Source organism: Zalophus californianus, chromosome 15 (genome assembly GCF_009762305.2).
Source record: "Zalophus californianus isolate mZalCal1 chromosome 15, mZalCal1.pri.v2, whole genome shotgun sequence".
Taxonomy (NCBI): Eukaryota; Metazoa; Chordata; class Mammalia; order Carnivora; family Otariidae; genus Zalophus; species Zalophus californianus.
In genome coordinates this window covers 72,332,138-72,358,739 of record NC_045609.1, presented here as the reverse complement: position 1 = coordinate 72,358,739, position 26,602 = coordinate 72,332,138, and the positions used below count along the sequence as shown (strand labels likewise).

At 42.3% G+C, this 26,602-nt stretch overlaps 1 protein-coding gene across 20 annotated transcripts in view; it reads left to right on the top strand.

Annotated features, from left to right (window-relative positions):
• The window catches only part of ABLIM1 (actin binding LIM protein 1), a 294,439-nt gene extending 268,353 nt beyond the window's left edge, over positions 1–26,086 (top strand). For 6 of the 20 annotated variants that reach the window (XM_027596962.2, XM_027596956.2, XM_027596953.2 and 3 more), the window contains 11 exons: positions 2,165–2,269; positions 3,981–4,028; positions 6,787–6,933; positions 9,119–9,210; positions 10,436–10,541; positions 11,861–11,925; positions 12,554–12,614; positions 18,444–18,451; positions 19,265–19,339; positions 20,264–20,344; positions 21,440–21,981. In XM_027596962.2, the coding sequence (XP_027452763.1) occupies positions 2,165–2,269; positions 3,981–4,028; positions 6,787–6,933; positions 9,119–9,210; positions 10,436–10,541; positions 11,861–11,925; positions 12,554–12,614; positions 18,444–18,451; positions 19,265–19,339; positions 20,264–20,344; positions 21,440–21,553 (902 nt within the window). In that variant the 3' untranslated portion in view covers positions 21,554–21,981. Of the gene's footprint in view, positions 1–2,164; positions 2,270–3,980; positions 4,029–6,786; positions 6,934–9,118; positions 9,211–10,435; positions 10,542–11,860; positions 11,926–12,553; positions 12,615–18,443; positions 18,452–19,264; positions 19,340–20,263; positions 20,345–21,439 lie in introns of all 20 variants that reach the window. The other 14 variants (XM_027596955.2, XM_027596964.2, XM_027596961.2 and 11 more) reach the window with 6 other exon arrangements.
• The last annotated feature ends 516 nt before the right edge of the window (positions 26,087–26,602 follow it).

Sequence of the window (26,602 nt, the reverse complement as noted above, 5' to 3'; positions counted from 1 at the left end):
TTCAAGAGCAAGGTGAAGGTTAATCCTGCAGTGGTCCTTACTAAATTCGGCCATTAATAGCTCAAGAATTCACAAGTAGGCTATTTTCAGTCATTCATTTGCAGACATTTATAAGGCACCTGGTCTTGGCCAGGCACTGTGCTGAGCACAGAAAGATGAATGAGACCTAGTTCTAATTCTGTCTTAGATTTAAAACAGGATTTACTTCTACATGTAAACCACGTTCTTCCTTCCCCTGCTTGCCTCTACCTGTGTCTTTTCATTTTTTCCAGATGTGAGCTAGTTATTTTTCACTAGAAGAGTGATAATAAATGAAATAACCTTTTTAAAAAAATTAACCTTTTAATAGATCAGCAGCTTGGGGCGAAGCATCATAAATTTTTAGAGGCTAATATCTGATTTAAATAGCAAAGTCTCCATAATAATGTATTGGAAGCTAGACGTGAAACTGACTCTTGAGGAAAAAAAGAAAAGCTTCAGAACACGATAACCAAAAACCTGGAATCTAAATTGAAGTCAATAACAAATTCAAATCTCATTTGGAAGATCTTGCTGCCCATTCAGTATAGATGCATGCTCTGGTTAACCTAGAAATTAAAACTGTAGTAAGCGTGTTATTTTAAAACTCCAGCAATTGATATCTTTTATACTTTGTGGGCCAGATTTAGAACAGCTTGCCTTACTTGAAGAAATCAGCTCGTGCTCTGTTTTCTGAAGATCTATGATTTATTTCACATTGTTAGCATTAATTGGTAGATAAATTACACTTTATGAAAACTTACAACTTTTGTGCTTCAAAGGGCACTATCAAGATAGCGAAAGGCAACCCACGGAATGAGAGGAAGTGTTTGCAAGTCATCTATCTATCTGATAAGGGACTTGTATCCAGAATATATAAAGAAGTCTTACAACTCAGGAACAGAAGTAATCGCATTATAGTTCATTAACTTTTGATAGTCCCCTACACCTTCTGGTGTATTCTTGGGGCAGATGTTTTCTCAGACATGAGGTAGGAGGATACTTTAGGGCAATAGCTGATCTCTGACAGCCCAACACAGGCCTCAGTTCATCCTGGTTGGAAGGGAGTGACATTGGCCTTGGTGGTGCTCAAGGCCAAGTGCCAGCTAGCTTCTCTAGCCCCTTCCCTGTTCTCTCCTCCAAGAACACCGTGCAATCCAGCCACAGTGGCCAGGTCTGTTGTTCCTACACATCATGGTCTTTCATTCCTCAGGACGTGCAGGCCCCCTAGAGTCTAGGCCTGCTCACCCCTCGGCCCACCCACCCACCTGGTATATTTACGCCTTGATGCCCTGCTCAGTCTAACATCTTAGCTCTCTGCAAGAATTAATGGCACCCTCGCCTGAGCAAGCATGTCCATATCATAGTCTGTCTCCTTAGGTAGCTTCTGAGACCCACCCCCCTCACAGGCAGGCATGACATCTCATTCATCTCCCTGTCCTCAGTCATAGCTCAGTGCACAGCCATGGTAGATGTCCAGATTTATTTCACAGATGGAATTGTTGGACTGGGTGGAGCCTCAGTGGAGCCTTGGAAGAGGCAGGTGGAGAGAGGTCCCAAAGTCCCTGGGAGAAAGGGTTCTGACTCTACCGGGTATATTGTGCAGTGAGGAAGCAGAAGCATTTGCTTCAAGTGCAGGCACTTTGCATTGCTAAGGGGAGGAACTGGGTGATCTCACAGGCTCCCAGACATAGCCTTCCATTCAGAGAAATCTACTCCAGCCTCTGCCATCGTGCCCGGAAGTGACTGTATTTGGGCTTGCATATCCCGCCCCTTCACATGCTTGGGATTTAATCATCTGACACCTGACCCTGAATCATTAGCAAGTGACCTTCCATGACTCTTAATGTACTTTCCATCTAATCAGTTTGCTGCCCGCTCACAGCCTTCAACCGCATGCCATTGGAATGACTCCTCCTACCGCTAGCTGCTTTTAACCCAGTTCCACGCAAACTCTAGGCTCTCCTGTGGAAAACTAAACCTTCTATCACCTTGTGAGCCAAGTTGATGAATTGAGTTTGTTTCTTTTGTTTCTCCTTTTGGATGTACCTCCTTCCGGTTTGTTTTGAATTTTTATTATGCTTGCTTTGTTTTCTTTATTGCTGTCCCTTCTCTTATTTTGTTTTCTCCATTCTTCTCATTGGAGGCAATGAGCCGTCCAGCGGCCGGAACTCCCCTCTCCCTTACCGGCCAGACAGTCGTCCTCTCACTCCAACCTATGCCCAGGCCCCTAAACATTTCCATGTTCCAGGTAGGAGCTGACACGGTCTTTGTCTGGGTGTCCTGTCACGGTGTAGAATGTAGCCCTGTTACCTGTCTCGTCTCATTGCTCACGCTCTCTTCATCGGGATGCACACAGTCGACAAACCCTAAATTGCACGATCTGACCCAGAGGGCCTTTCAGAAGTTTGGGATGTGAAATGCCAAGGATTGTATGGAAGGTTTAAGTTTTCTCAAAATTTTTTGAAGGGGGATGGGAAGCAGAGAGTGAAGGAAGGAGGGTTGAGTTGCTTTGTTTTGTTTTTGCTAAGATTTCAGTTTTACCTGTATATGAGTGCTCTTTGAAGTTATCACTCTGTGGTTTGGTGTCATTGACTAATTATCACAATGACAATCTACTTATCTTCTCATCCTCGAGAATGAACCACAGCATCACTCAAGAGTACTTTTATTTTTTTTTCCTGTTTGTCTCCGGCGTGGAGATTCTTTCTATGGACTTTTCAGAGAAGTATAAAATTGGATCAATTGGTTGGTCCTTCTGCAATGTATTACCAACTGACTACCTTCTTAGCCCACAAAGATATCTTGCAATTTAGGCTTGGTGCTGTAAGCTTTGCTGAAGTCATAAGCATTTGCTGTCACGGTACAAATAGTAATTTGCCATCAAGAACTGGAAAACTCAGAACCCATCAGTATTTTAATGTTTAGGTCAACTCAATTTTTAAGGGCAAGATTGGCTATCAGAGGTCACGATATTTTTTTTTTCCATCGGAAGTACATTGTTTTGTTTCTTTAAAGCTCCTGAAAGTGGTTTAATAAATTACCTATTATTAGGACACATATTTGGAATCTGTAATAGTTTTTTTCTTTTGCATTCCAAACTTACCTAATAAAACAGAGGAAAGTTCAGTGAGATTCATACCACTAAGATAGAACTGCCTTTTCAAATAAAGCTTCACTGAACCTTGAAAATCAGTGTTGTACATTTGCAACCTTTTTGCGTGAAGAATGCCCCCACCAAGATACGGTGCCCAAGACTGGGGGGGGAACAGACCTTTTGAAATTTCCTGAGTATCTGCAGTCAAAGCAAAACTGTAGCATTATCAAATGGGGTCCTGTATAAATAAATGAGTAACATTCAGCATCGCTTTTCCTTTTTTTTTTTTTTTTAATAAATTTGACCTATACAAGTTAGGATCCTCTCAAACATTCTGTCAGCACATCAGACAAGCCTTGCACATAAAAACTGTTTCTATGTTTTAAAAGACTACTCTTAATTATATTACATTGCTTTCCACTGTTCCACTCATTAGTTGAAAAGAAACTGAGCCCCTGGTATCTACTGCGAGCTCAATTTCTAGACAGTAGCAATTTGGGGACCTTCCCCAAACTGGTTATGTCTTCCTCACCACTAGAGTCCCGTCCCTCCACTGCTTCCATTTCTTCCTGTTTTGATCCCACTTTTAGTGAAGTACGTATTTGCAATAAATGGCTCATGAATTAGTTACATCTCTCTATATCCTAAGATGTATTACAAAGGATTCCATATCACTTGTCTGTAGTAATTCACTCATTCCTGGAACAACTTCTTCCCGTAATTTCAATCTTTGTAATACAAAAGTTAACCTTCCGGGTTGTTTTTGTTCAAGAGTCTTCAGTTTGGTTTGCCTCTCGGTTGATCTGTTTTTCCCATCGCTGAACTGGTTCCCATAATCACACACCTTTGCTTTTCATTTCCACAGATCAAGGGATCAACATTTACCGAAAACCACCCATCTACAAACAGCATGGTAAAACCCACTTTCCTCCGCGTAGCTTTTAAGTAGCAGCGCCCGCCGAACTCTTTGCTGTCCTCTGAAAGGCTTTTCTGCTGCTGCTTTTGAGAATCAAACTGGGGCGCCCAGCGTATTATGCCTTTATGGGTTCCTAAGATGAAATTATTGTGAGATTGGTTTTCCTAGAGAGAGAACGCTTAGCTTGATTAGGAAGCTCCCAGTAATTCACACTTTTTTTTTTAGCATCAAATAATTTAACCAGCCTCTATAATAATTTGGATGAGCTTCTAATTAGTTTAATTAAATTCATGAAGGCCCGCTACCTAGAAAAATTAACTGGACTAAGCCTACATCAACGCGACTGTCCAATTTCTTATGGGCATGCCGATGTCTATGCCTTGCGGTGGAATGGACAGGACACACTCCAAGTCCCAGCCCTGGTCCCAGGCCTTTCCCTCGATGGTTCTGTGATATCATGGACGCAGTTTCTCTGTCCCTCAGTTTTCTCATAGGCAACAACCAGTGAGTTAGGCCAGCTTGTCTCTGAAATCCCTGCAAACTAAAATCCCTAACATGGATTTATAATTGTGTTTTCCTTTTCTGGAAATACAGCATTTTTAAACCCAGGAAATCACATTACCATAGGTAAATCACATTTCCCTCCACCATTTTTAGGTCTTTATAAATTAGGTACTGTAAATCTCTGTGAATGGATAGAAAGCCAATGCTTGTCTTCAGGTGATTTCAGAAAATCATACACAAAATGTGCCTGGAAATTTGAAGGCTGCCTTTAAAAAATCTAGTTGATGTTAATGAGTCCTTAAGGGTTAGGATGACATCAAAAGCAAAGAAAGTTGAAAATGCGCAAGGAAAAAAATTTAGGCCAATATTCTAGGGGAAAAAAAGACAATGTACATATTGTAATGGTTCTAGAACTATGATTTCTTTTCTTTTTTTTTTCTTTTTTAAGATTTTACACCATGTGCTTGCTTTTTTTAAGTTTGTTAACATTGTTTTTGTTTGTTTTTTTATGGTTTAATGTCTTCTCACCCACTCATTAACATGTGAATGTTTACTGACTTCACCAATTCTAATGCGTAAGTACTGCTTGAAGTCATGCTTTTTTTTTTCTAAATTTAGGAATGAGACTCCAAGAGTTTGGTTTATCAATGTAGGAACTGTTTTTATTACTAAAATCTCTAAGGCCCTGCCTCTCTAAGCAAAAGTAATCAGATAATTAAGATTTAAAGAGAGTAGATCGTGTTAGCTTATTTATTTGAAAGAGACTGGCTTTTTTTCCTGAAATGCTCTCTGACTTGACTCTTTGTCATCATTAAGAGTAGCTCAGTCAGAGTGTCTTCCCAAAGGTCATTGTGCAAAAGAGCAGTTCCATGGGATAGAATAAGACGGTATGCCAAAAAAAACGGGTGTCTGGGCCCCGAAGCATTTGGAAAATGCTTAGATTTAAATAAAGTCACACTTTTTTTTTTTTTTTTTTGTAATGCAGAACGTCTCCGTCTTTTATATGCTAACCCATGTTGTCCTTCTTTAAGAAGAGGATGTCCTTGGGAGTGTTTTCCAGGCTGAATGTTTAATTTTTTTCTCATGAGGTTAAAGAGTCAGAGAAACACTACTCCATGCTTGGCCAAGACTTCACCCCTTATGAGTCTATAGGATGACCTTGGTCAAGTCGCTTCAGGAAACAGAGCTACAAGAATGGGGAATTCGAGCTGAGGATTCAAAAAAATTATTTCCAGATTTTTAAATATGTGAGCCCAGGGAGCGGGGAGAGTTTTATTTAAAGCGTTCTAACTCTATTTTGAAATGTTTAGTAACATCCCAGGCCAGTCTGCGAAATTAGCCAGAAATCAGGGTCTGACCATTAAACCTGGTTTGTTTTATTCCAGCTCTGTGATTAGATTTGGAACTCTAAGCCAGGGAGTCCTCTAAACAGATCCATCAAGAACCCTGTGAACTAAGGTCCTTGCTAGTCTGGCTTTTGTTGTTTTAAAGTTGGATGACTCACTTGTATGTGCAGACCCTTGAGGAAAATAAGGAGTGTTTTGCATATATAAGGCGCCATGTTGAATTCCTACAAGCTGAGCGTGGATTTTCCCATTGCCATATCTCCTAGGACTCAAGACACATATATAATATGTAAGGATTAGAATGAACTAGACAGATGATGGCTAAAATGAACAAACACAAATACACAAAAAGACAAAGCCAGCCCTCTTCTGACTAACAACTACAGTCAAATGACAATGTCATGTTTTTAACTTAGTTCTTTAATTTCAAATTGCTGATTCAAATTTCTAATTACTCTTGAAGAGTATTATCTGATGGAACTTTCTGTGATGATGGAAATGGTCTACTTTGGTGCTTCCAGTATGGTAGCCATGAATCACAGGTGGCTATTCAGCACTTAAAATGTAGCTAGTGCAACCAAAGGACGGAAGTTTAATTTTACTCATTTGTTGGTTTCATTTAATTTAATTAATTGAAATTTAAGTAGCCATGTGTCACGAGAGCTAGTATTGGACAGCCCAGGTCCGGAACAAGGCATTTCAGATATTGAATGAAGTTTTGCTTCCTGCAGAACATAAAGAAAATGAGTTGTCACTAGGCACCACTGAGTGGCTGGGCAGTTGATACTGGTCATAAACAGCTTTCTGGAGTTGAAATTTTTGCCAAAAAACAAGAAAACTGTAAGTGGGTTGTACCACCATAGCCTTACAGACGGATAGCTAAGCTCCCCCTGATTCCCATCTAGATGCAGCTGCCTTGGCAGCCCAGAGCAAGTCTTCAGAAGATATCATCAAGTTTTCCAAGTTCCCAGCAGCCCAGGCTCCAGACCCCAGCGAGATACCAAAGATTGAGACGGACCACTGGCCTGGTCCCCCCTCACTTGCCGCCGTAGGTATGCAACTGCTACAGCTAAGCCCCATGGACAAATTGGTAGGAGATTGCAAAATGAAATGCTTTCCAAATATGCAAGAAAATGTGTCCTATTGTAAAGACTTTTAAGAAAATATGACAAGAGGCAGAGAAAAGCACTGAGGTAGTAGTCATATATGTGCAAAAGCTTCAAAATTACAAAAACCCAATCATCAGAGCCTTGCTCTAACCAACCCACTAAGAGGCAGACAGAACTGGTCTAAAACGGATGGTTGGCATGGACTCTCAAGAGTTATTACTGCAAAATCAGTAACTCTTGAAGCCGTTGAACCAAAGCCTCCTGCCAAGAACATTGTTCTAATTAGAGTCTGGTGGGCGGATTTACTGAGTGTCCACAGAGGCGTGACTTCTTTCAGTTAAACTTGTTTTAGACTACTTCTGGGTTGTAATTACAATTCTCTTAACAAAGAAGCCCTTACACCTTTCTTGCGAGATCACGTTCTCCATCACTAAGAAGGGCTGACACAGAGTCACAGATGCTCTGAAATACTACTTGTGTGAAGCTATTTGATTTTCCACCTATCATTTCCATGACGTCTGTGCTAAAATGTCACATTTGAGCTCTTTCATTCTTTGCTTTGAACCACAGATCTATGCTTTAGGACCATGCCTGTGTTTTTACTGTTTTGTCAGTTGTGAAATCATTTGGCCTAAAAAGTCATATTAGCAAACTCAGAAGCTAATACTGAAAATTGAGTGAGTCAGCTTTACAAAGATATAACTATCTCATCACATTTCTGTTGACAACCTTTTAAAAAAAGGCCTTCAATTTTCCAAATTTCCACATTTTCTTCATCATGCTTTTTCTCATCAAGTTATTTTCTGGAATAACTTTCACAAACAATGTAAGTGGATTTTAAAGCAATCTATGTTTATCCAAATACTTGAAGGAAAATCTACTTCCCTGGGTTTATGATTCGCAAGTACTCTATCTATTGTGTTGCCTTAAGATTTATCTGATTCTTGTAAACTTGTGTCTTTTAGTTTTTATTAGTGGAGATTGAAGAGAGAGCATTCACAGTGACATTTATGATTTTAGGAACCAAGAATCAATCATCAGCTTTTCTCGGCCATACTATGCCCCACAGGCGGTTCCTGGAGCCTTTGGGGTTCCTAGTTCAGTCTTGCTGCTTCAAGGGGGCATAAACAGCTAAATTTAGGGGAAAGGTAGAATTAATATTTTGTTGTTAAAATCATCATCGCTAAATGGTTTAAAGCTTTTTGGGTTCCAAAATGAAGAAAAATTCTGGCCCATTAATCAAAATGATAAAAACTGAGGCCATTAGTTCAAGTTTATTTTGATTAGATTAGCAAGCTTTCCTGTTTCCTCCCACAGCCAGATTAATCCAAGCAATTTAGGAAAACAATAATTATCTTAATTTTACAACCATTCAGACAGATTCCTCCCTTTCACTCCCTGACTCCCCTTTTCCCAGAAGCTTAAAAACTATAAACGATCTGCTAGATTGGACTAAACTCACTTTTTAAGGGTCTTAACACTATTCATTGACCCATCAGTATAAAACTCTTTTGTGACCATTTTTTTCAAAGGACTGAGGGAAAGAAACATTAGAGACTCGTCTCTTAAAATAAAAATAAAAGCATGCTTCTTAACCAATTTATTAAGGGCAGAAGATAGGGTGACCGTTATGAGGACAAGTCTAAATATTCAGAAAAAGAGAAAACTAGAAGATTGCAAAACTTGTCACAAGAGAGTGACTGTCTTACCTGTTCAATGGTCATGTACATGAATTTGGGTTCCTCCCTGTTTGAAAGCTGACCTCAGTCAGGGACATCCAAAGAATAACTCTAGACGCCCCTCCCCGATACGACAGAGGGCTCTGGCCAGTGGCCTGTGGGATGACTTAGACCCAATCATAACAGCTCATGGAGTCCTAATTGAGCAGATCAGTTGTTAGGAGGCCAAAATTCATGACTTACTGGATCCCACATTGAATTGGCCTGAAACCCAAAACCCACCAGTAGGGCTGAATTGGTGGTAGACTCTTTTTGCCTCACGGTGTTCACGAATGTTGAAGACCACTGCTGATTTTGCCAGCTGGCCAAGTTGAGCACAGGTGGACTAGTCCCATAAGATCCCCTTGCCGTGGGGCTAACGTGAGAAGTTGTCTTTGCTGTGGAATTAGGAGCCGACATGAGACGCAGATCTAGTGGCAGAGAGGAAGATGAGGAGGAGCTTCTGAGGCGCCGGCAGCTGCAAGAAGAGCAATTAATGAAGGTTTGTCCTTAAACTACTTTGCTGCAGTCTTCAGTTCAGTTCCCTAGATCTGGATTTTTTGGATGGATAACATGGGCAAACCACCAAGTGAATGAGAGGCCGTCCCAGCCCTCGAAGGGCTAGAAATCCAGTAGGCGAGAGAAGACAGGCCTCTAGTGACCCGAAAGCAGGGTACTGAGTACTTAGTGGGTTCCAGAAAGAGATGGCCTGGAAGCTGGAGGTCAGAGGGACATGGAATGTTCGAGCTTCTGCAAGGAGAGCCAGACCGCGTGGGGTATGTGTGTGCAGCGCATGTGTCAAAAGGACCAGGTGGAGCCAAGCTGTTCACCCACATGGTGCGACACCTGCCTTCCCTCGTGCAGGGTCTGCTGAAGGAATTCCCTTGGGATTATTTCTCCAAGGCTTTCCTGAGGACTTGTAGGACCTTGTGTGTCTATCTGAGCTAGGATGGAGGGGATAAAATGGACTGCCACCAAGACGTCCTCATTATACCCACCCCACCCCACCCCCGTCACAGCATCCCAGAAGACCGAAAGAAGGATAGTCCATTATAGCCTGGGGTAGAGGGAGCCAGGACATTATATACTCTCCCACCAATAAGGGACTGATGAATCCCTTCACATGACATTTTCCAAAGCTACTTAATCATATGGGAAATGCACATGATACTAGTTATATGGAGGGAGAGGATACAAAGTTGCATTTATAGCATGATCCCAGTTTTGTGTGATATGTGCAGACAAAAATGCTGGACGGATATAAATCAAAATGTAAATGGTGGTTATCTCTGAGGGGTGGGTTACAGGTTAGTCTTCTTTCCTTCTAGATTTTCTAAAATCTGTGCAATGAGCATGTGTTACCCTTGTTTTCTTGTTTTTAAACAAATCAGTCTAATTTCTTTTTAAAGGATACTATCCCCAAACTCCCCTTTGCACATCACAAGTCTCCACACAGTCACACATGCCTCCTGTGGTCACCTGCTGGCATGTTGGGGAGGGCAAAGGAGGGAGAACATTTTTCTGACATGGAGCTTAGCCCATGCTTGGCTGAGAGGGGTTCAAGGTCCAAAACCTGGCCTGTCCCTTGAGGAACCACCAGCCTCTGGCACCAAATGCATCCAAGCCACTCCACGGTCAGGAACTTTTTGCAGGACCTTCTAAAACAGAGACTGCCATTCTGATGATAATTGTGAGCTTCACTCTCATCTTTCTTTTCTTTGTGATAGCTCAACTCAGGCCTGGGGCAGTTGATACTGAAGGAGGAGATGGAGAAGGAGAGCCGGGAGAGGTCGTCCCTGACAGCCAGTCGCTATGATTCTCCCATCAACTCAGGTGAGCAGCAGACCCACCACATTTTCCCAGCCGAGAGCCAGCCACCGGCCTGCAGGGAGCCCATCTGGACTGTTCCAGGAGAGGCGGGGCCATTTCTGGTGGAACCTACAGAGTGTTCTACATGAGCAGAAGTATGAGAAACACACTGCCTGCCAACTTAGCTAGGATGCCGTAGTTCTTCCTTAAATGTATATTTTCTTCATGTTGGAGATGGGGGGGCCCTTGGAGGATTTTAGTGTTTACTACATGCAAGCACTTTTGCTAGACATTGTTCCATTTATTTTCACAACATGCCAATGAAGTAGGTGATATTATTCCCATTTTGTAGATCAGGAGACAGGTATAGGAAGTGTAAGTAACTTACCCAATGTCACATTATTAATAACTAGCAAAACTAGGATTCAGGAGTCGAAACATTATAACCACAGAGCCCACATGCTGAACTGGAATGCCTTGCGACCTCTCCTTGATGCCTCACTGGCGTTGATCTTGGATTGGTGGTTTACTAATCTTTAGAGTTCCTTCTCATCCTGTAGTTCTGTTTTATAAGAATATATAGTACAGTATCTACATGAGTCAAGAAACAAAGACTTACAAAGATGAAATACCATGCCAAGATGTTAAGCTGTGGAGCCAGAATCCAAGCCCAGGTCCGCTTCCCCCAAAGCTCCACAGTTTATGTGATGTCATGCTGTTGATTAATGGGATATCCTATCCCATGCCTCTCAGGAACTCTACTGTGGTGAGCCAGGAGAGCATGACAACATACATGGTTGGCTTTCAGGTCAGTTATTGCCACTATACCAATTGGAGCATGAGCTTATGCATCCACATGGCCCTGGGTTCCAATCATTGCTTAGCTATTCATAAGGTGAGTGACCTTGGACAAGATACTTAACTTCTGTTAGCCCCTATTTCTTCTCCTGTAAAATGGAAATAATATAATAGTGCTGTTAGGGTTGTATTGAGGATTTGGAGGTAAAGAAGTGCCAAGCACCTCTCCCTTCTCCACTCACTCACTGCATCACCCAAATATGGTGGTGGCCTTTCATGAACATTTGAGCCCAATATTTTTTGGGTTTATTTTTCTATCTTTCTATGTATCTTCTATTCAGTAAGGTAGAAGATGCACTGCCAGTTTCATTAGAGAACTGGGCTTCTGGGGGCACCTGGCTGGCTCAGTTGGCAGAGCATGCGACTCTTGATCTTGGGGTCATGAGTTTGAGCTCCACGTTGGGGGTAGAGTTTACTTTAAAAAAAAAAAAGAAGCTATTAAGAATTGGACTTCTGATTTCCTTTTTTTACCTTTTCTCATTCAGCTTCACATGTTCTATCATCTAAAACCTCATCTCTCCCAGGCTATGGAAAAAATGGGCTTCATCGGGTAAGATTTCTCAGTTAATTGTTCCTGAGTTGATTCCCTCTTCAGTCCTGGTTGAAATGCTGATATACTATCTGAATATGTCTGATAATATGATCTCAATATTAGAATATAATGAAAATTGTAATTCCCCTGATCTGGTGAGTCACTTTGAGTTACAGGCAAAATAAAATATTTCTATTGAGAGAAAGAGAAATTGACTTTAGATGAAAGAATAGCCTGTATCAGCTTGTGGGAAGACTACATTAGTTAACTGTGCGGCAAATATTTCCACACTCAAGCTACAAGTAATGACTTGAGCCCTCATCTCTGTGTAAAAAGATCAAGAACGTTTATGGCTATCACCCTCCCCAGAAACCGTAGAACAAATGCAATTGCATGGCTAGCTGCATGGAAAAATGTATTTTTATTTATTGGCAAAAGATAACTTGCTTACCCAGCACCTGCTGGCATTGGGTGCACTGCAAAAGACAAAGAGGTTTCACAGTAGTAGAAGACAAATAAGGAAGGTCCAGGAATTCAGCTTGGGAAGAATTCTGAGGATTTTGTAAATCCTTTCTTCCTTTTCACATGACTCCAAAACCATCACTCTGGAGTAGATTGTCTAATGATGTGTTCTTTCTCGTTTCAGCCTGTTTCCACAGACTTCGCTCAGTATAACAGCTACGGGGACGTCAGTGGGGGAGTGCGAGGTAAGGCCCATGGGCCTGGGCTGCGGACTGACTGGCTGAGATTGAGATGAGACTGCACGGTCACATCTACATTGACTGGGTTCATGCTGTCTGACATCTGAAAGCCAGATCACGGCTAGCCTCTGTGAGCTAGTGGAGCATGCATTAAAATCTCAAAGCAGGAGATAGTCCAAGATGGTGGAGGAGTAGGAGACCTTAGTTTTGTCAGGTCCCAGGAATTCAGCTAGATAGCTATCAAATCAGTCTGAACACCTGCGAACTCAACCTGAGAGCTAAGAAAATAAGATCTGCAACTCTACAGATAGAAAAGTGACCACTTTCTGCAAGAATGACAAGACAGAAAAACTCACCTCAGAGAAGAGAACAAGAGGCAATACTGACTGCCAGTGACCTAATCAGTATGGATATAAGTAAGATGTCAGAACTGGAGTTCAGAATAATGATTATAAAGATACTAGCTGGGTTTGGAAAAAGTATAGAAGACACTAGAGAATCCCTTTTGGAGAAATAACAGAACTAAAATCTAATCAAGTTGAAATAAAAAAGGCTATCAATGATATGCAATAAAAAATGGAGGTTCTAACAGCTAGGATAAATGAAGCAGAAGAGAGAATTAGTAATATAGAAGACCAAGTGAAGGAGAATTAAGAATCTGAGAAAAAGAGATAACTACTGGATCATGAGGGGAGAATTGGAGAGATAAGTGATAACATAAAGCAAAACAATATTGGAATAATTGGCATCTTAGAAGAGGAAGGAGAGAGGGGGGCAGAATATATATTGGAGCAAATTATAGCAGAGAACTTCCCTAATCTGGGGAAGGAAGCAGGAATTCAAGTCCAGGAAGCACAGAGAACCCCTTCAAAATCAATAAAAATAGGTCAACACCATGACATATAACAGTGAAACTTGGAAATCTCAGAAACAAAGAAAATCCTGAAAGCTGCTCAGGACAGTAGGTCCATAACCTACAAGGGTAGAAACATTAGACTAGCAGAAGACCTATCCACAGAGACCTGGCAGGCCAGAAAGGACTGGCATGATATATTCAGGGTGCTAAATGAGAAAAATATGCAGCCGAGAATACTTTATCCAGCAAGGCTGTCATTCAAAATAGGAGAGAGAAAAAAAAGCTTCCAGGACGAACAGAAACTAAAGGAATCTGTGATCACTAAACCAGCCCTGCAAGAAATATTAAAGAGGATTCTTTAAGTGAAGAGAGAGCCCAAAAGTAACATAGACCAGAAACAAACAAGACAATGTACAGAAACAGTGACTTTACAAGGAATACAATGGCACTAAATTCATATCTTTTAATAGTTACACTGAATATAAAAGGGCTAAATGCCCCAATCAAAAGACACAGTGTATCAGACTAGAAAAAAAGCAAGACCCTTCAATATGCTGTCTGCAAAAGACTCATTTTAAACCCAAAGACACCTCCAGATTGAAAGTGAGGGGGTGGAAAACCATTTATCATGCTAATGGACATCAAAAGAAAGCTGGGGTAGTAATCCTTATATCAAACAAATTAGATGTTAAACCAAAAACTATAATAAAAGATGAGGAAGGACAGTATATCATAATTAAAGAGTCTATCCAAAAGGAAGATCTAACAGTTGTAAATATGTATGCCCCTAAAATGGGAGCAGCCAATTATATAAACCAACTAATAACACAATTAAACACATTGATAATAATACAATAATAATAGGGGATTTTAACACCCCACTCACTGCAATGGACAGATCATCTAAGCAGAAGATCAACAAGGAAACAAGGGCTTTGAATGACACACTGGACCAGATGGATTTCACAGATATATTCAGAGCATTCCATCCTAAAGCAACAGAATACACATTGTTTTCGAGTGCACATGGAACATTCTCCAGAATAGATCACATACTGGGTCACAAGTCAGGTCTTAACTGGTACCAAAAGACTGGGATCATTCCCTGCATATTTTCAGACCACAATGCTTTGAAACTTGAACTCAATCACAAGATGAAATTTGGAAAGAACTCAAATACATGGAGGTTAAAGGGCATCCTACTAAAGAATGAATGCGTCAACCAGGAAATTAAAGAATAAAAAAAATTCATGGAATCAAATGAAAATGAAAACACACTGTTCAAAACCTTTGGGATGCAGCAAGGGCAGTCCTCAGAGGGAAGTATATAGGAATACAAGCCTTTCTCAAGGGTTCAAATATACAGCCTAAACTTACACCTAAAGGAGCTGGAGAAAGAACAGCAAATAAAACCTAAATCCAGCAGGAGAAGAGAATTACTAAAGATTAGAGCAGAAATCAATGAAATAGAAACCAAAGAACAGTAGAACAGATCAACGAAACTAGGAGCTGGTTCTTTGAAAGAATTAATGAGATTGATAAACCCCTGGCCAGACTTATCAAAAAGAAAAGAGAAAGGACCCCAAAAAATAAAATCATGAATGGAAGAGGAGAGATCACAACCAACACTGAAGAAATACAAACAATTATGAGAACATATTAGCAACTATATGCCAACAAATTAGGGCAATCTGGAAGAAATGGATGCATTCTTAGAGATGTATAAACTACCAAAACTGAACCAGGAAGAAATAGACGACCTGAACAGACCTGTAACCAGCAAGGAAATTGAAGCAGTAATCAAAAATCTCCCAACAAACAAGAGTCCAGGACCAGATGGCTTCCCAGGAGAATTCTACCAAACATTTAAAGAAGAATTAATACCTATTCTTCTGAAGCTGTTTGGAAAAAATAGAAAGGGAAGGAAAACTTCCAGACTCTTTCTGTGAGGCCAGGATCACCTTGATCCCCAAACCAGACAAAGACCCTAATGAACATGGATGCAAAAATTATCACCAAGATACTAGCCAATAGGATCCAACTAGCCAATAGGATTATTCACCATGACCCAGTGGGATTTATTCCTGGGGTGCAAGGGTGGTTCAACATCCACAAATCAATCAGTGTGATACAGTACATTAATAAAAGAAAGGACAAGAACCATATGATCCTCTCAATAGATGCAGAAAAAGCATTTGACAAAGTATAGCATCCCCTTTCTTGATTAAAACTCTTCACAGTGTAAGGATAGAGGAAATATATCTCCATATCATAAAAGCCATCAGTGAAAAACCCACAGCGTGTATCATTCTCAATGGGGAAAAACTGAGAGCTTTTCCCCTAAGGTCAGGAACACGACAGGGATGTCCACTCTCACCACTGTTGTTCAACATAGTACTAGAAGTCCTAGCCTCAGCAATCAGACAACAACAACAAAAATAAATAAAAGGCATCCACATCAGCAGAGAAGAAGTCAAACTCTCACTCTTTGCAGATGACATAATATTGTATGTGGAAAACCCAAAGACTCCACCCCAAAATTGCTAGAACTCATACAGGAATTCAGCAAAGTCTCAGGATATAAAATTAATGCACAGAAATCAGTTGCATTTCTGTACACTTAACAATGAGACAGAAGAAAGAGAAATTAAGGGAGTCGATCCCATTTAGAATTGCACCAGAACCATAAGATACCTAGGAATAAACCTAACCAAAGAGGCAAAGGATCCATACTCAGAAAACTATAGAACACTCATGAAAGATATTGAGGAAGACACAAACGGAAAAACATTCCATACTCATGGATTGGATGAACAAATATTGTTAAGATGTCTGTGCTACCTAGAGCAATCTATACATTCAATGCAATCCCTATCAAATACCATCAACTTTTTTCACAGAGCTGGAACAAATAATCCTAAAATTTGTATGGAACCAGAAAAGACCCTGAATAGCCAAAGGAATGTTGAAAAAGAAAATCAAAGCTGGTGGCATCATAATTCCAGACTTCAAGCTCTATTACAAAACTGTAATCATCAAGACAGTATGTACTGGCACAAAAACAGACACATAGATGAATGGAACAGAACAGACAACCCAGAAATGGATCCTCAACTCTAAGAACTATGGTCAACTAATCTTCGACACAGCAGGAAAGAATCCAATGGAAAAAGACAGTCTCTTCAACAAATGGTGTTGGGAAAATTGGACAGCCACATGCAGAAGAATGAAACTGGACCATTTTCTTAACACCATACACAAAAATAGACTCAAAATGGATGAAAGACCTATATGTGAGACAGGAATCCATCAAAATCCTAGAGGAGAACACAACAACCTCTGTGACCTCAGCCACAGCACCTTCCTGCTAGACACGTCTCATGTGGCAAGGGAAACAAAGGCAAAAACGAACTATTGGGACTTTTATCAAGATAAAAAGCTTTTGCACAGCAAAGGAAAAAGTCAACAAAACCAGAAGGCAACAGTCAGAATGGGAGAAGATATTTGCAAATGACAAATCAGATAAAGGCTAGTATCCAAAATCTATAAAGAACTCATCAAACTCAACACCCAGAGAACAAATAATCCAATCAAGAAATGAGGAGAAGACAGAACAGACATTTCTTCAAAGAAGACATACAAATGGCCAACAGACACATGAAAAAATATTCAACATCGCTCAGCATCAGGGAAATACAAATCAAAACCTCAATGAGATACCACCTCACAGCAGTCAGAATGGCTAAAATTAACAAGTCAGGGAATGACAGATGTTGGCGGGGATGCGGAGAAAGGGGAACCCTCCTACACTGTTGGTGGGAATGCAAGCTGGTGCAACCCCTCTGGAAAACAGTATGGAGGTTCCTCAAACAGTTGAAAATAGAGCTACCATACGATCCAGCAATTGCACTACTGGGTATTTACCCCAAAGATACAAATGTAGTGATCCTAAAGGGCACCTGCACCCCAACATTTATAGTAGCAGTGTCCACAATAGCCAAACTCTGGAAAGAGCCCAGATGTCCACTGACAGATGAATGGATAAAGAAAATGTGTAATATGTACAATGAAATAGTACTCAGCCATCCCATCAAAAAAAAAATGAAATCTTGCCATTTGCAATGATATGGATGGAATTAGAGGGTATTATGCTGAGCGAAATAAGTCAGTCAGAGAAAGACAATTTTCATATGATCTCACTGATATGTGGAATTTAAGAAACAAAACAGAGGATCATAAGGGAAGGGAGGAAAAAATAAAGATGAAATCAGAGAGGGAGACAAACCCAAGAGAGTCTTAATCATAGGAAACAAACTGAGGGTTGCTGGAGGGGAGGGCAGTGGGGGGATGGGGTAAATGGGTGATGGACATTAAGGAGGGCACGGGATGTAATGAGCACTGGGTGTTATGTAAGACTAATGAATCACTGACTTCTACTTCTGAAACTAATAATATATGTTAATTAATTGAATTTAAATAAATTAGTAAATTGTAAAAAATCACAAAGCATCTCTACTGAAATGAGACCATGAGAAGCAGGGTGTGTAAGAATGAATTCATTGCTCCTGCCACGTGCTGAGCACTCAATGAGAGAGATACCTGGTGTTACAGTGTGCTCTAAGCAAGACGTAGCCAGGCTGTCAAAAATGCACATGACTGAGTGAGAAACAGGGACAGATTGGGGTGAGGGGAGAGAAGCTTCCAACAATGCATGCTGGAATCAGAGAAGGCAGAAATACCTTCAGAGTGTCGGGGAGAGCTTCCGTGAGGAAAGGGTATTTTAACTGATCATGGCAACTGGAACAGGCCTTTCCTGGCTTCAGGGGGGCAGGGAGGTAGTGTGTACAGAAACCCCCGCAGAGAGGAGCGCAGTGCATTGGAGAATGTCTGGGGAATTGTAATAGGATATGGTATATTAATATTTCCATGTTTTTCTGTGAACTTTCCCTTCTGATATTTTCTTTTTCTTTCCTTTCTAGACTACCAGGTATGGAACACTGTCTCTCTCAAGTTGGCCACACCAGTAAAACAACCATTATCCAATGCACACACGGGTTGCTGCTCCACGGAAGGGTTTCTGTTGAGAAGATCCTTATTTGGTTTGATCTATCTGGTTCATTAGTCCATAGATGTGAGGAGCCATGAGGATCAGGCATGCCTGGTGTCAACATCAAGCTGGCTCTGTAGGCCTTGGGGATGTGGCGTGAACCAGGCTAAGTGTCAGGGTGGCTCTTGCTCTGGCCTCAGAGAGTCCGCTCTGGGGTGGAAGTATACCAACATCAAGGGCCTGCTCAAATACAGTTTTGCCTTTTATTCATAACCGCTCAGTACTTTTGGTCCTCCCCTCTTTCCTGTGGTCCCACTGTCTTGGCCAATAGGAAAGAGCTACTCTAGTACCATTCCCTTTTTCCTGGACCCTAAACCTTATAAAATTATGGTGGAGAATGAGAAAAGGGGAAAAAATGCAAAGAAAACGAAGAGTGAAATAACACAATCACTGACATGGCACTTTTTTGATAGATCATATACTTTCATGCATGGATCCTAAATTAGGAATTAGTCAATAGTTAGTAAGCCAGGATCTGTCCCCAACTTGATGATGAAAGAACAGTATTCCCAGTATTCCTGCTTTTATGCAGCAAGGATCTCATTTTGAAAAATGTATGGTGATTAAAATGACACATCTACAAAACAGTGAGGATTTGAGACCCAAACAGGGAGTTTTGGGAGGCCACGGAGTTGCCCCCACAGCTCCCGATGCTGTCGGGTGTTCCTCCTTAAACCAACTTTTCTGTTGCAGACTCTCCCAGATGGCCACATGTCTGGGACGAGAATGGATCGAGGGGTGTCCATGCCCAACATGTTGGAACCAAAGGCAAGTGTAGCCATTCTCTCTGCTCTCACATGGGGACAGCAAACCGGGCATAATCCTGAAAAGATTTGGTTTTCTCTCTTTCCACCATTCTCAGTGTTGAGGCCTACTTGCTTCCAGGCTGATACATTAGACAAGCCATGTCACAAAGTACCTGGACATTCACTGGTTTTGTCACGCTGAGTCAACAGGTTTAAGTCCTCACAGGGTGTGGTACTGTGTGTTCATAGTGAAGCACCAGCACACCTCTCCTATGAGCTTAGTACTCACTTGTCCCCTGCCCTGAGCACCACGAGGCATGCCCAGTGCTAAGTGGGGCAGCTGCCAACCACTCGAGATAAGAGTGACCAAGATATCCCATTTGGCTAGGACTTTCCCAGTGTTAGCACTGCAAGTCTAGCATTCCAGAACCTCCACAGTCCTGGGCAAACTGGGATGGTTAGTTACCCAAGCTCCAGACCATCCTGAAACTCCAGAGGTGTCCAAGGCTGTACTCCCCAGTGACGATAACTGGGGTTTATTTCAATGTCCTCCACCAGAACTCCTGCTTCTGGGTCAGCCTGGTTCCATGAAATCGTGAGCCAGTCGTGGAACCAGATTGTTGAACCCTGCAGAGGTACCCTGGCCATATAAATCGTGTTCCTATCATTTCTAATTTTTACCTCTACCCCCAAGACATAATAAGTTTGTATTCTTTCACTCAACAAAGCCCTCCAAAGACACAGGGCTACGTGAGACATGATGAGTTGAGAAAACATAAGAACTGGTCCCTGTCCATGGGATATATGAGGAACACCCATCACTCAGATACCATAATTATAATGTCTTAGAAGCTCTGTCTTGGGAGTACTAGATTTTAGGTAGATTCTGCTTGTTAATAAAATGGACAGCAGTGTTCTAGAAGAGGTGTTTCTCTTTGCTTCTCAGATATTTCCATATGAAATGCTGATGGTGACCAACAGAGGGCGCAACAAAATCCTAAGAGATGTGGACAGAACCAGGCTGGAGGTAAACTAACCAGTCCCAACCGCAGATACCTGTGCATTTCCCCCAACTTTCCCCTAAGAAATGTTTCCATGAAGGCAAAAAAAAAAAAAAAGAAAGAAAAGAATCAACCTCTCATGGTAGGTAGAACGAAGATAACTCGGGATTGAAAACCCAAATAATATACACTTACGAGATCAGCCTAAATGTGTGATGAAACCCAGAAGATGAGCCAGGAGACACAGTATGATTTAGTCATCTTCTGCAGAAGCCTGATGTTGCCGTAATCATGGCTGGCGTTGTAGAATGTAATCCCATCCCCCTTCAGATAGCCCAGCGCCTGGGTTGAGCTCATTGAGAGAGGGAAGGAAGTGCTCAGTAACGAGGTTTGCCCTGGACAAGTTTCCCTCTTGGCTGTTTCTGCATTGCTTGCTGAAGGGTTATCTGGGTGTACATGCCCAAGACCTCCTTAGACACGCAAGGCTGATCATACTTTTCCACTTGAGTGATTTTAATTAAGAAAAACTCTGGCTGCCAGTCTGATAAAGAATCGTTACTTTTCCCTGACAAAAGGCAGTACCTTTGTATGTGAAGTCAGTCTGGCGCAGAGAATAAAGGCTCTGCTATCCTAAGGGAACTTTTTAGGAGGGATGACAGATGGAATCCATTCTCCTGGTAGACCAGGTGTCCAGCAGAACTCCTCCTGCTGCTGAGCCAGGAGGAAGCCCCAGGGCTCCCCACATGCCACTCTGGAAGTCTCTGTCTGGCTTTCTTAGTGCTCTGGTCCATTTTCCCTGCATCTTCTCAACATCCCAAGGACCTGAAGTGGAGTTGCCTCCAGCATAACGACTCACCTGCCTATGTCCTATCACCATAGAGCATATGACAATGATCTTTAATACTCTGCCAGCTCTTTTGTCTGCTGGGGAGGGTGCCTCACCTGGGCCAAGCAGGTAAGGAGCCAGTTGGTCCAGTGCCTGCTAACCAGCCTCAGAGGTAAAGTCCTCTGCCATCATTCTGCCTTGCTCTTCAAAAGGATCACTTGTAGACTTGAGAACAGGTCTCAAGGCCATCCACGTGGCCATCAGGACTGACCACTGTTCTTTCTCCCACCCACAGCGCCACTTAGCCCCAGAAGTGTTTCGGGAAATCTTTGGAATGTCCATACAGGAATTTGACAAGTTACCTCTTTGGAGACGCAACGACATGAAGAAGAAAGCAAAACTGTTCTAAGCCCACCCCCCCACACACCCCGCTGTGTAGACAGCAGTTAGGAAAAAGACTGATGTGGCGGCGACACATAGGATGTTGTGTTAAGGCCCAAACTTGATTGGAGAATTTGCAAACTACTGTCCCTCAACAACAACAAAACGGGAAACCTGATTAAAACACCCATAAGCCAAATATTGGGCCAACCACTGGCAACACTTGCCAAGAAGTAACGGGGTCGAAATTTCTGTGTTCCCCACACTCGACAGTAGTGTTCACATGTGACCTTTTGACATCACCTTATGTACACAACAGGAGCTACTTCTTTCATTTCCTTTATTGTCTAACCAGAGTGCTGACCATATGGGTAAGAGCCAGCAAGTGCCCTTAGGATGCCTCATGGAAAAAAGCAGTTGTAATCATTCCAAAGTAGGAATATATTTATTATGTAGCACCATGGCTAAGAAGGAAGAGCCTGAGGGACATAGCCATGTGGTCGCACCACTTTGCACAGCCCTGTCCTCACTGGCCCCATGAAGCCCAGCCTGGGCCCCAGCAGGATAGAAATCAGAGTCGGGGAACTGGGCAGCTCTGAGTGAGTGGGCTGAATAGCAGCCAAGGTCATTTTTAACAAGCTCCTTTTCCTCTACTCTTTGCTAGGACCTGGTTGGCAAATTACTTAGCTATTACTAAAAAAAAAAAAAGAGAGAGAAAGAAAAGGAATGAAAGGAATATCTCCCTTAATCCTTTTTCTGCAGTAGATTGTACGCTTCGTTCTGCCTCCCCACCACTGCAGGCCCCCACTGCAAAGAAAGGAAAGGGAGAAATTATCTCCATTTGTGTGCTGTTAGATGATTTTTGTCCCAGGGCCACAGCACTCTTGGCAAAAAAAAAAAAAAAAAAAAAAAAAGGAAAGAAAGAAAAAAAAATTCTGTGTCCCGCCAGTGCAAGTTCTTCTACCCTGCATCCTCTGCTTTTCATCCAGTGTCCTCTGAATCTGATCAAGCCCACATGGATTTTGGATTTTTTTTTTTTTGAGGTCTTTTCAGTAGTAGGCTAAGGAAAGGCACGCTTTGCTCTTGGAAATCTCTGCAACTCCAGGGTATATTGCCTCAGATTGATTTCATTTGGCCTTTTCAGCTTTCCTTCTTGCCTAGCTCTGTTGACTTCACTGTGTGTGTGTGTGTAAGTGTGTGTAAGTGAACACACCCAGCGTAGTTTGGGGAGTCTGCATGTTCTTTTATATTTCACCTCTGCTTGAATGTTTGTCCCGCTGTGCTGCAGCTTCTGAGGGACGTTTGCACACGTGCACATGACTCAGAGGTTGGGGTTGACGCTACACCGCATACGACAGCATCCTCTGTGGAAGGGTGTCCGTGTCAGAAGCCAGCATCCCCTGTGATTCATGTAGCTCAGGTCAGCACAGTGAAGAGCCCAGACCTCAGATCAGGCTGTACCTGGACATCGGAGTGTCACACCGGAGTCCGAAAATTCAGCAACACCAGATTCGAAGGGGAGCCTAGGATTTCACCGAAACTCGCATGTGAGACCCCATTGTGATTCCTGGACGCCTCTGGCCGTGACTCAAGTGAGCGGTGAGGTGGACAAGGGAGGGTATCTCCATCCAGCTCCACACATGGGTGGTTTTCACATTTATTCTCGTGCTTTGGGGGCTCTGCCTAGGAATTTAAACTCTGTTTTAAAGCCAAAGGAGAAATTGTTTGAATTCTCTTCATATGCCGCTTCTAATTAAAGGTCAGAAATTCTTCCTGCTGCCACCAAATATTCGAATTAGTTAGTAGCCAATCTCCATGGTAAAAAGCAAGTAAAAATCATTTCGGAGCCTGTGCTGCAGACCTCTAACTTGGGACCTACTCTGTCACCTGGGTGCTCTGATGGGCTCTCTGAGGGCTTTATGCCTCCCCTGTGCTCTTCCCGAAGGGCTTGGAAACGGCGTGTCCTTTCAGTGCTGCACACTGAATGTTTGAGGACCGCTCTCACAAATACGAGCATGCATGTGTGCACGCGTGGATGTGTGTGTGGATGTGTGTGTTGAACTTACTAACATATTTTGCAAATGATTCTGATGGAGCAGACATGAGACGACCAGCTCCTCCTTGGGCTGAAGCCCCTAGATTGCACCTTGCAGTTCGGTGCCTTCAGTGGCCTCTTGCTTTAATTCAGTATTTCTGCTGTTCCGTCTTCGCTCTGATCTCTCTGGCAGCGGCAGCCTCAGTATAATGCCTGCATATCCTAGTTCTTACTTTGCTCTGGCAAAGTGTGAGGAGTGGGGACCATGGTGCATTCCCAGTAATCAACAGTGAGGATGGCCAGATGGGTCCCAGTGCTAGGCTGGTGCAGAGAATTTGTTCATTACGGGGATCATAAAGGACCATCAGTGTTGTCTTTGGTTAACGAGTTATGACCCATGCACATGCCGAGCAAATGTCAGTGTGAGAAAAATTGCAATGATAGTTAAAGATCTGAACCCAAAACCTGCTCCCACCGACAAAACTCTACTTTTCTCATCTCTTTTGAATTCAGTTCTGCATCCAACTTGGGGGCGGGGGATGGGAAGCTTCTTTCCATATCAAGTGTATTAGCTAATTTAAAACTATACCATGCAAAAGAAAAAAAAAAAAAAGCATTACCAGAAAATGTCAGTAAGCCTCCTGTTGCAAGCAGCACAGGTGCTATGCTCTGGGGAGGGGTCATGGGAAACCATAATGTGGACTGGGTTCCCTGGCTCCACTCCCAGCAGGAGGCTCCAGCTGGAGGGATGGGTCATGGGGCAACCTAGTTCTCCTAACTGCCAAATCTAATATATGACTATGATGGCCTATCCATTTTTTTTTTTTAACTGGACTCAGCATGCTTGTCCTCAAAATGTCCAGGCCCCTGTATAGGAGATCAGGGTTTTCTGCTTGAACCGCACTCTGCACTGCACATAAAAATTCCAGTTGTTAATGCAGTCCAAGGAACAGGATTATTCACTCTGGGGGAGGACTTCTACACGTGGCAAACTTTCCTGGTCCATACCCCAAGGGCTATATTTTTGAGCACTGGGCTTATTTGTGATTGTTTAAACACACAACACCTGCATGAAGCAAAAGAGGCCTCTGACAACGTGAAAGTCACTGCTTCCTTTATAGTTTCTTCTACAAGAGCCAGGATACCATTTATTCTTCCCGTGTGGTTTAAGATGAGACCTAAAGAGCATTTGAGAACTTGTAGAACCAGCTATGCATCTATATTTTGGTTTGCGTTAGTTATGAAATGTCCTTAATGTGACTTCTTTGGTAACTAAAGATAAACTGCCTGTTCTCTGAAACCTCCCAAAACAGAAAAGCCAGGGTTAATGGGTCGTACGGTGCATACTCCCTCTGCCGCTCTCATCCTCTCAATCTGGGGATGGCCGTCAACTCTACTTCGAGAAGTCTTGCTGGAAATATTTATAAAACTTTCCCCTAATTTCTTTACACTTTAAAGCAAACACCTTTTTCTAAAGAATTGCTTCTCGGATGATTATATAAAATATATATGCTTTTGCAAGTTAAAAAAAAAATGGAATCAACCACTTTTGACTAGGTAGGTCTTTCTAAAAATTCTTTCAAAAAGCTTGGTGTTAGTGTTCTGTGCGTGGAAGGGGCAGGCGAGCCCTCTCTCTGACTGTCAGGAAAGATGGTGGAAGGACGTGAACGCCATGTAACACACCCCCCTGCCCCCGTGTCGTCTGAGGCAAGCTCTGTTTTTACAAATCACCTCTTCTATGTTACTGGTGACTGTTTAATCTACACTTCCTAGGCCAGCCTTGACCTGACTTGATCTTTAAAATTATTTTCTTTTGACAAACCAAGTGTTTGCGAATAAACCCTACAACTCACTCATTAGTACTCCCTTTTGAAGAATGTTCTCTTCAGAAAAAGAGATTATTTCAGGCTTAAGATTTGCTGTGACACCACCTTATAGTGATAATGTACATTAAGGAAACTAGGCAAATATATAATGAAAGAGAAACATTTACTTTGGTTTAAAAAAAAAAAAAAAACACAAAATCGCTCTTTCCATTTACTGCCCGGGGAGCCATGAGGAGATGGTGATTGATATGCTCTGCATATGGATTTTTGTGTTTTTATTTGGGTGAGTTTAATTTACAGCAGACTCCAAAGGAAAGGGGGAAGTGGTCCATTTCAGCTGAAAGAAATTTATAAACAGTATATGTAAACAGCAAAATTAAACAAATGCAACATTTTCTGATGGTTGGTGTAATGGACTGGCAATTGTTATCATGAAATAAAATTCTTCCCAAAAGTGTCTCTCTCGAGAGTGCAGATCCCACAAGTCACTTTCGGAGCCCATTCACCAAAGGTAGCAGAAGACAATACTATACCCACTACCATCCAGAAAGGTAGTGAGCCACTTAATGATTGTATATGCCTGTCTTACCCCATGGAAGAGAAAACAGTCGTCCACAATCTTGATGTTCTTTTGGGTTCTGTGTACAGACCCGTCCAGTAATAAATGTGTGTGGCATCTGTGAGTTGCTGACAATCCAAATCTCTTGGAGTCCTTTCATTTTAAGTTCAGTTTAATGGAATTTTCTTGCAAGCGTCAGAAGACATCCAGTCAGTTCTCCCTTCCACATATGAGTGTGAGTATTTGGAAGAACCGCTGTGTACAAGATGTGTCCTGTCCCCCGTGAAAGTGAGTGGGTGTCGGTCTGCACCCCACAGACCATGGACTAGTGTGCAGAGGCAGGGGCGGCTGCTGGCCCCGCGCTGCCGTGCCTGACGGTCCCGACCTGCTCCGCGCTCCTGTTGCAGGCGGCACCTGCCGCTCCCCTCTCTGTCCTCTGTGTCGCTGCTATACACTCACCACTCAGTGAATAAAGTGTGTGCTTTATTCTGTTGACAGACGCCTCCGTGTCACGTTTCCTTGCTCGCTCCCCTGCACCTTTTAAAGGTCTGTCCCGTTTTAAGAAGTACCAGTCTGACTTTCGATGACCAACACAAAACCAGAATCAAACCAGAGCCTTGGGAATGCATTTTTAGCACACAGGAAGGCTGTTGAGAA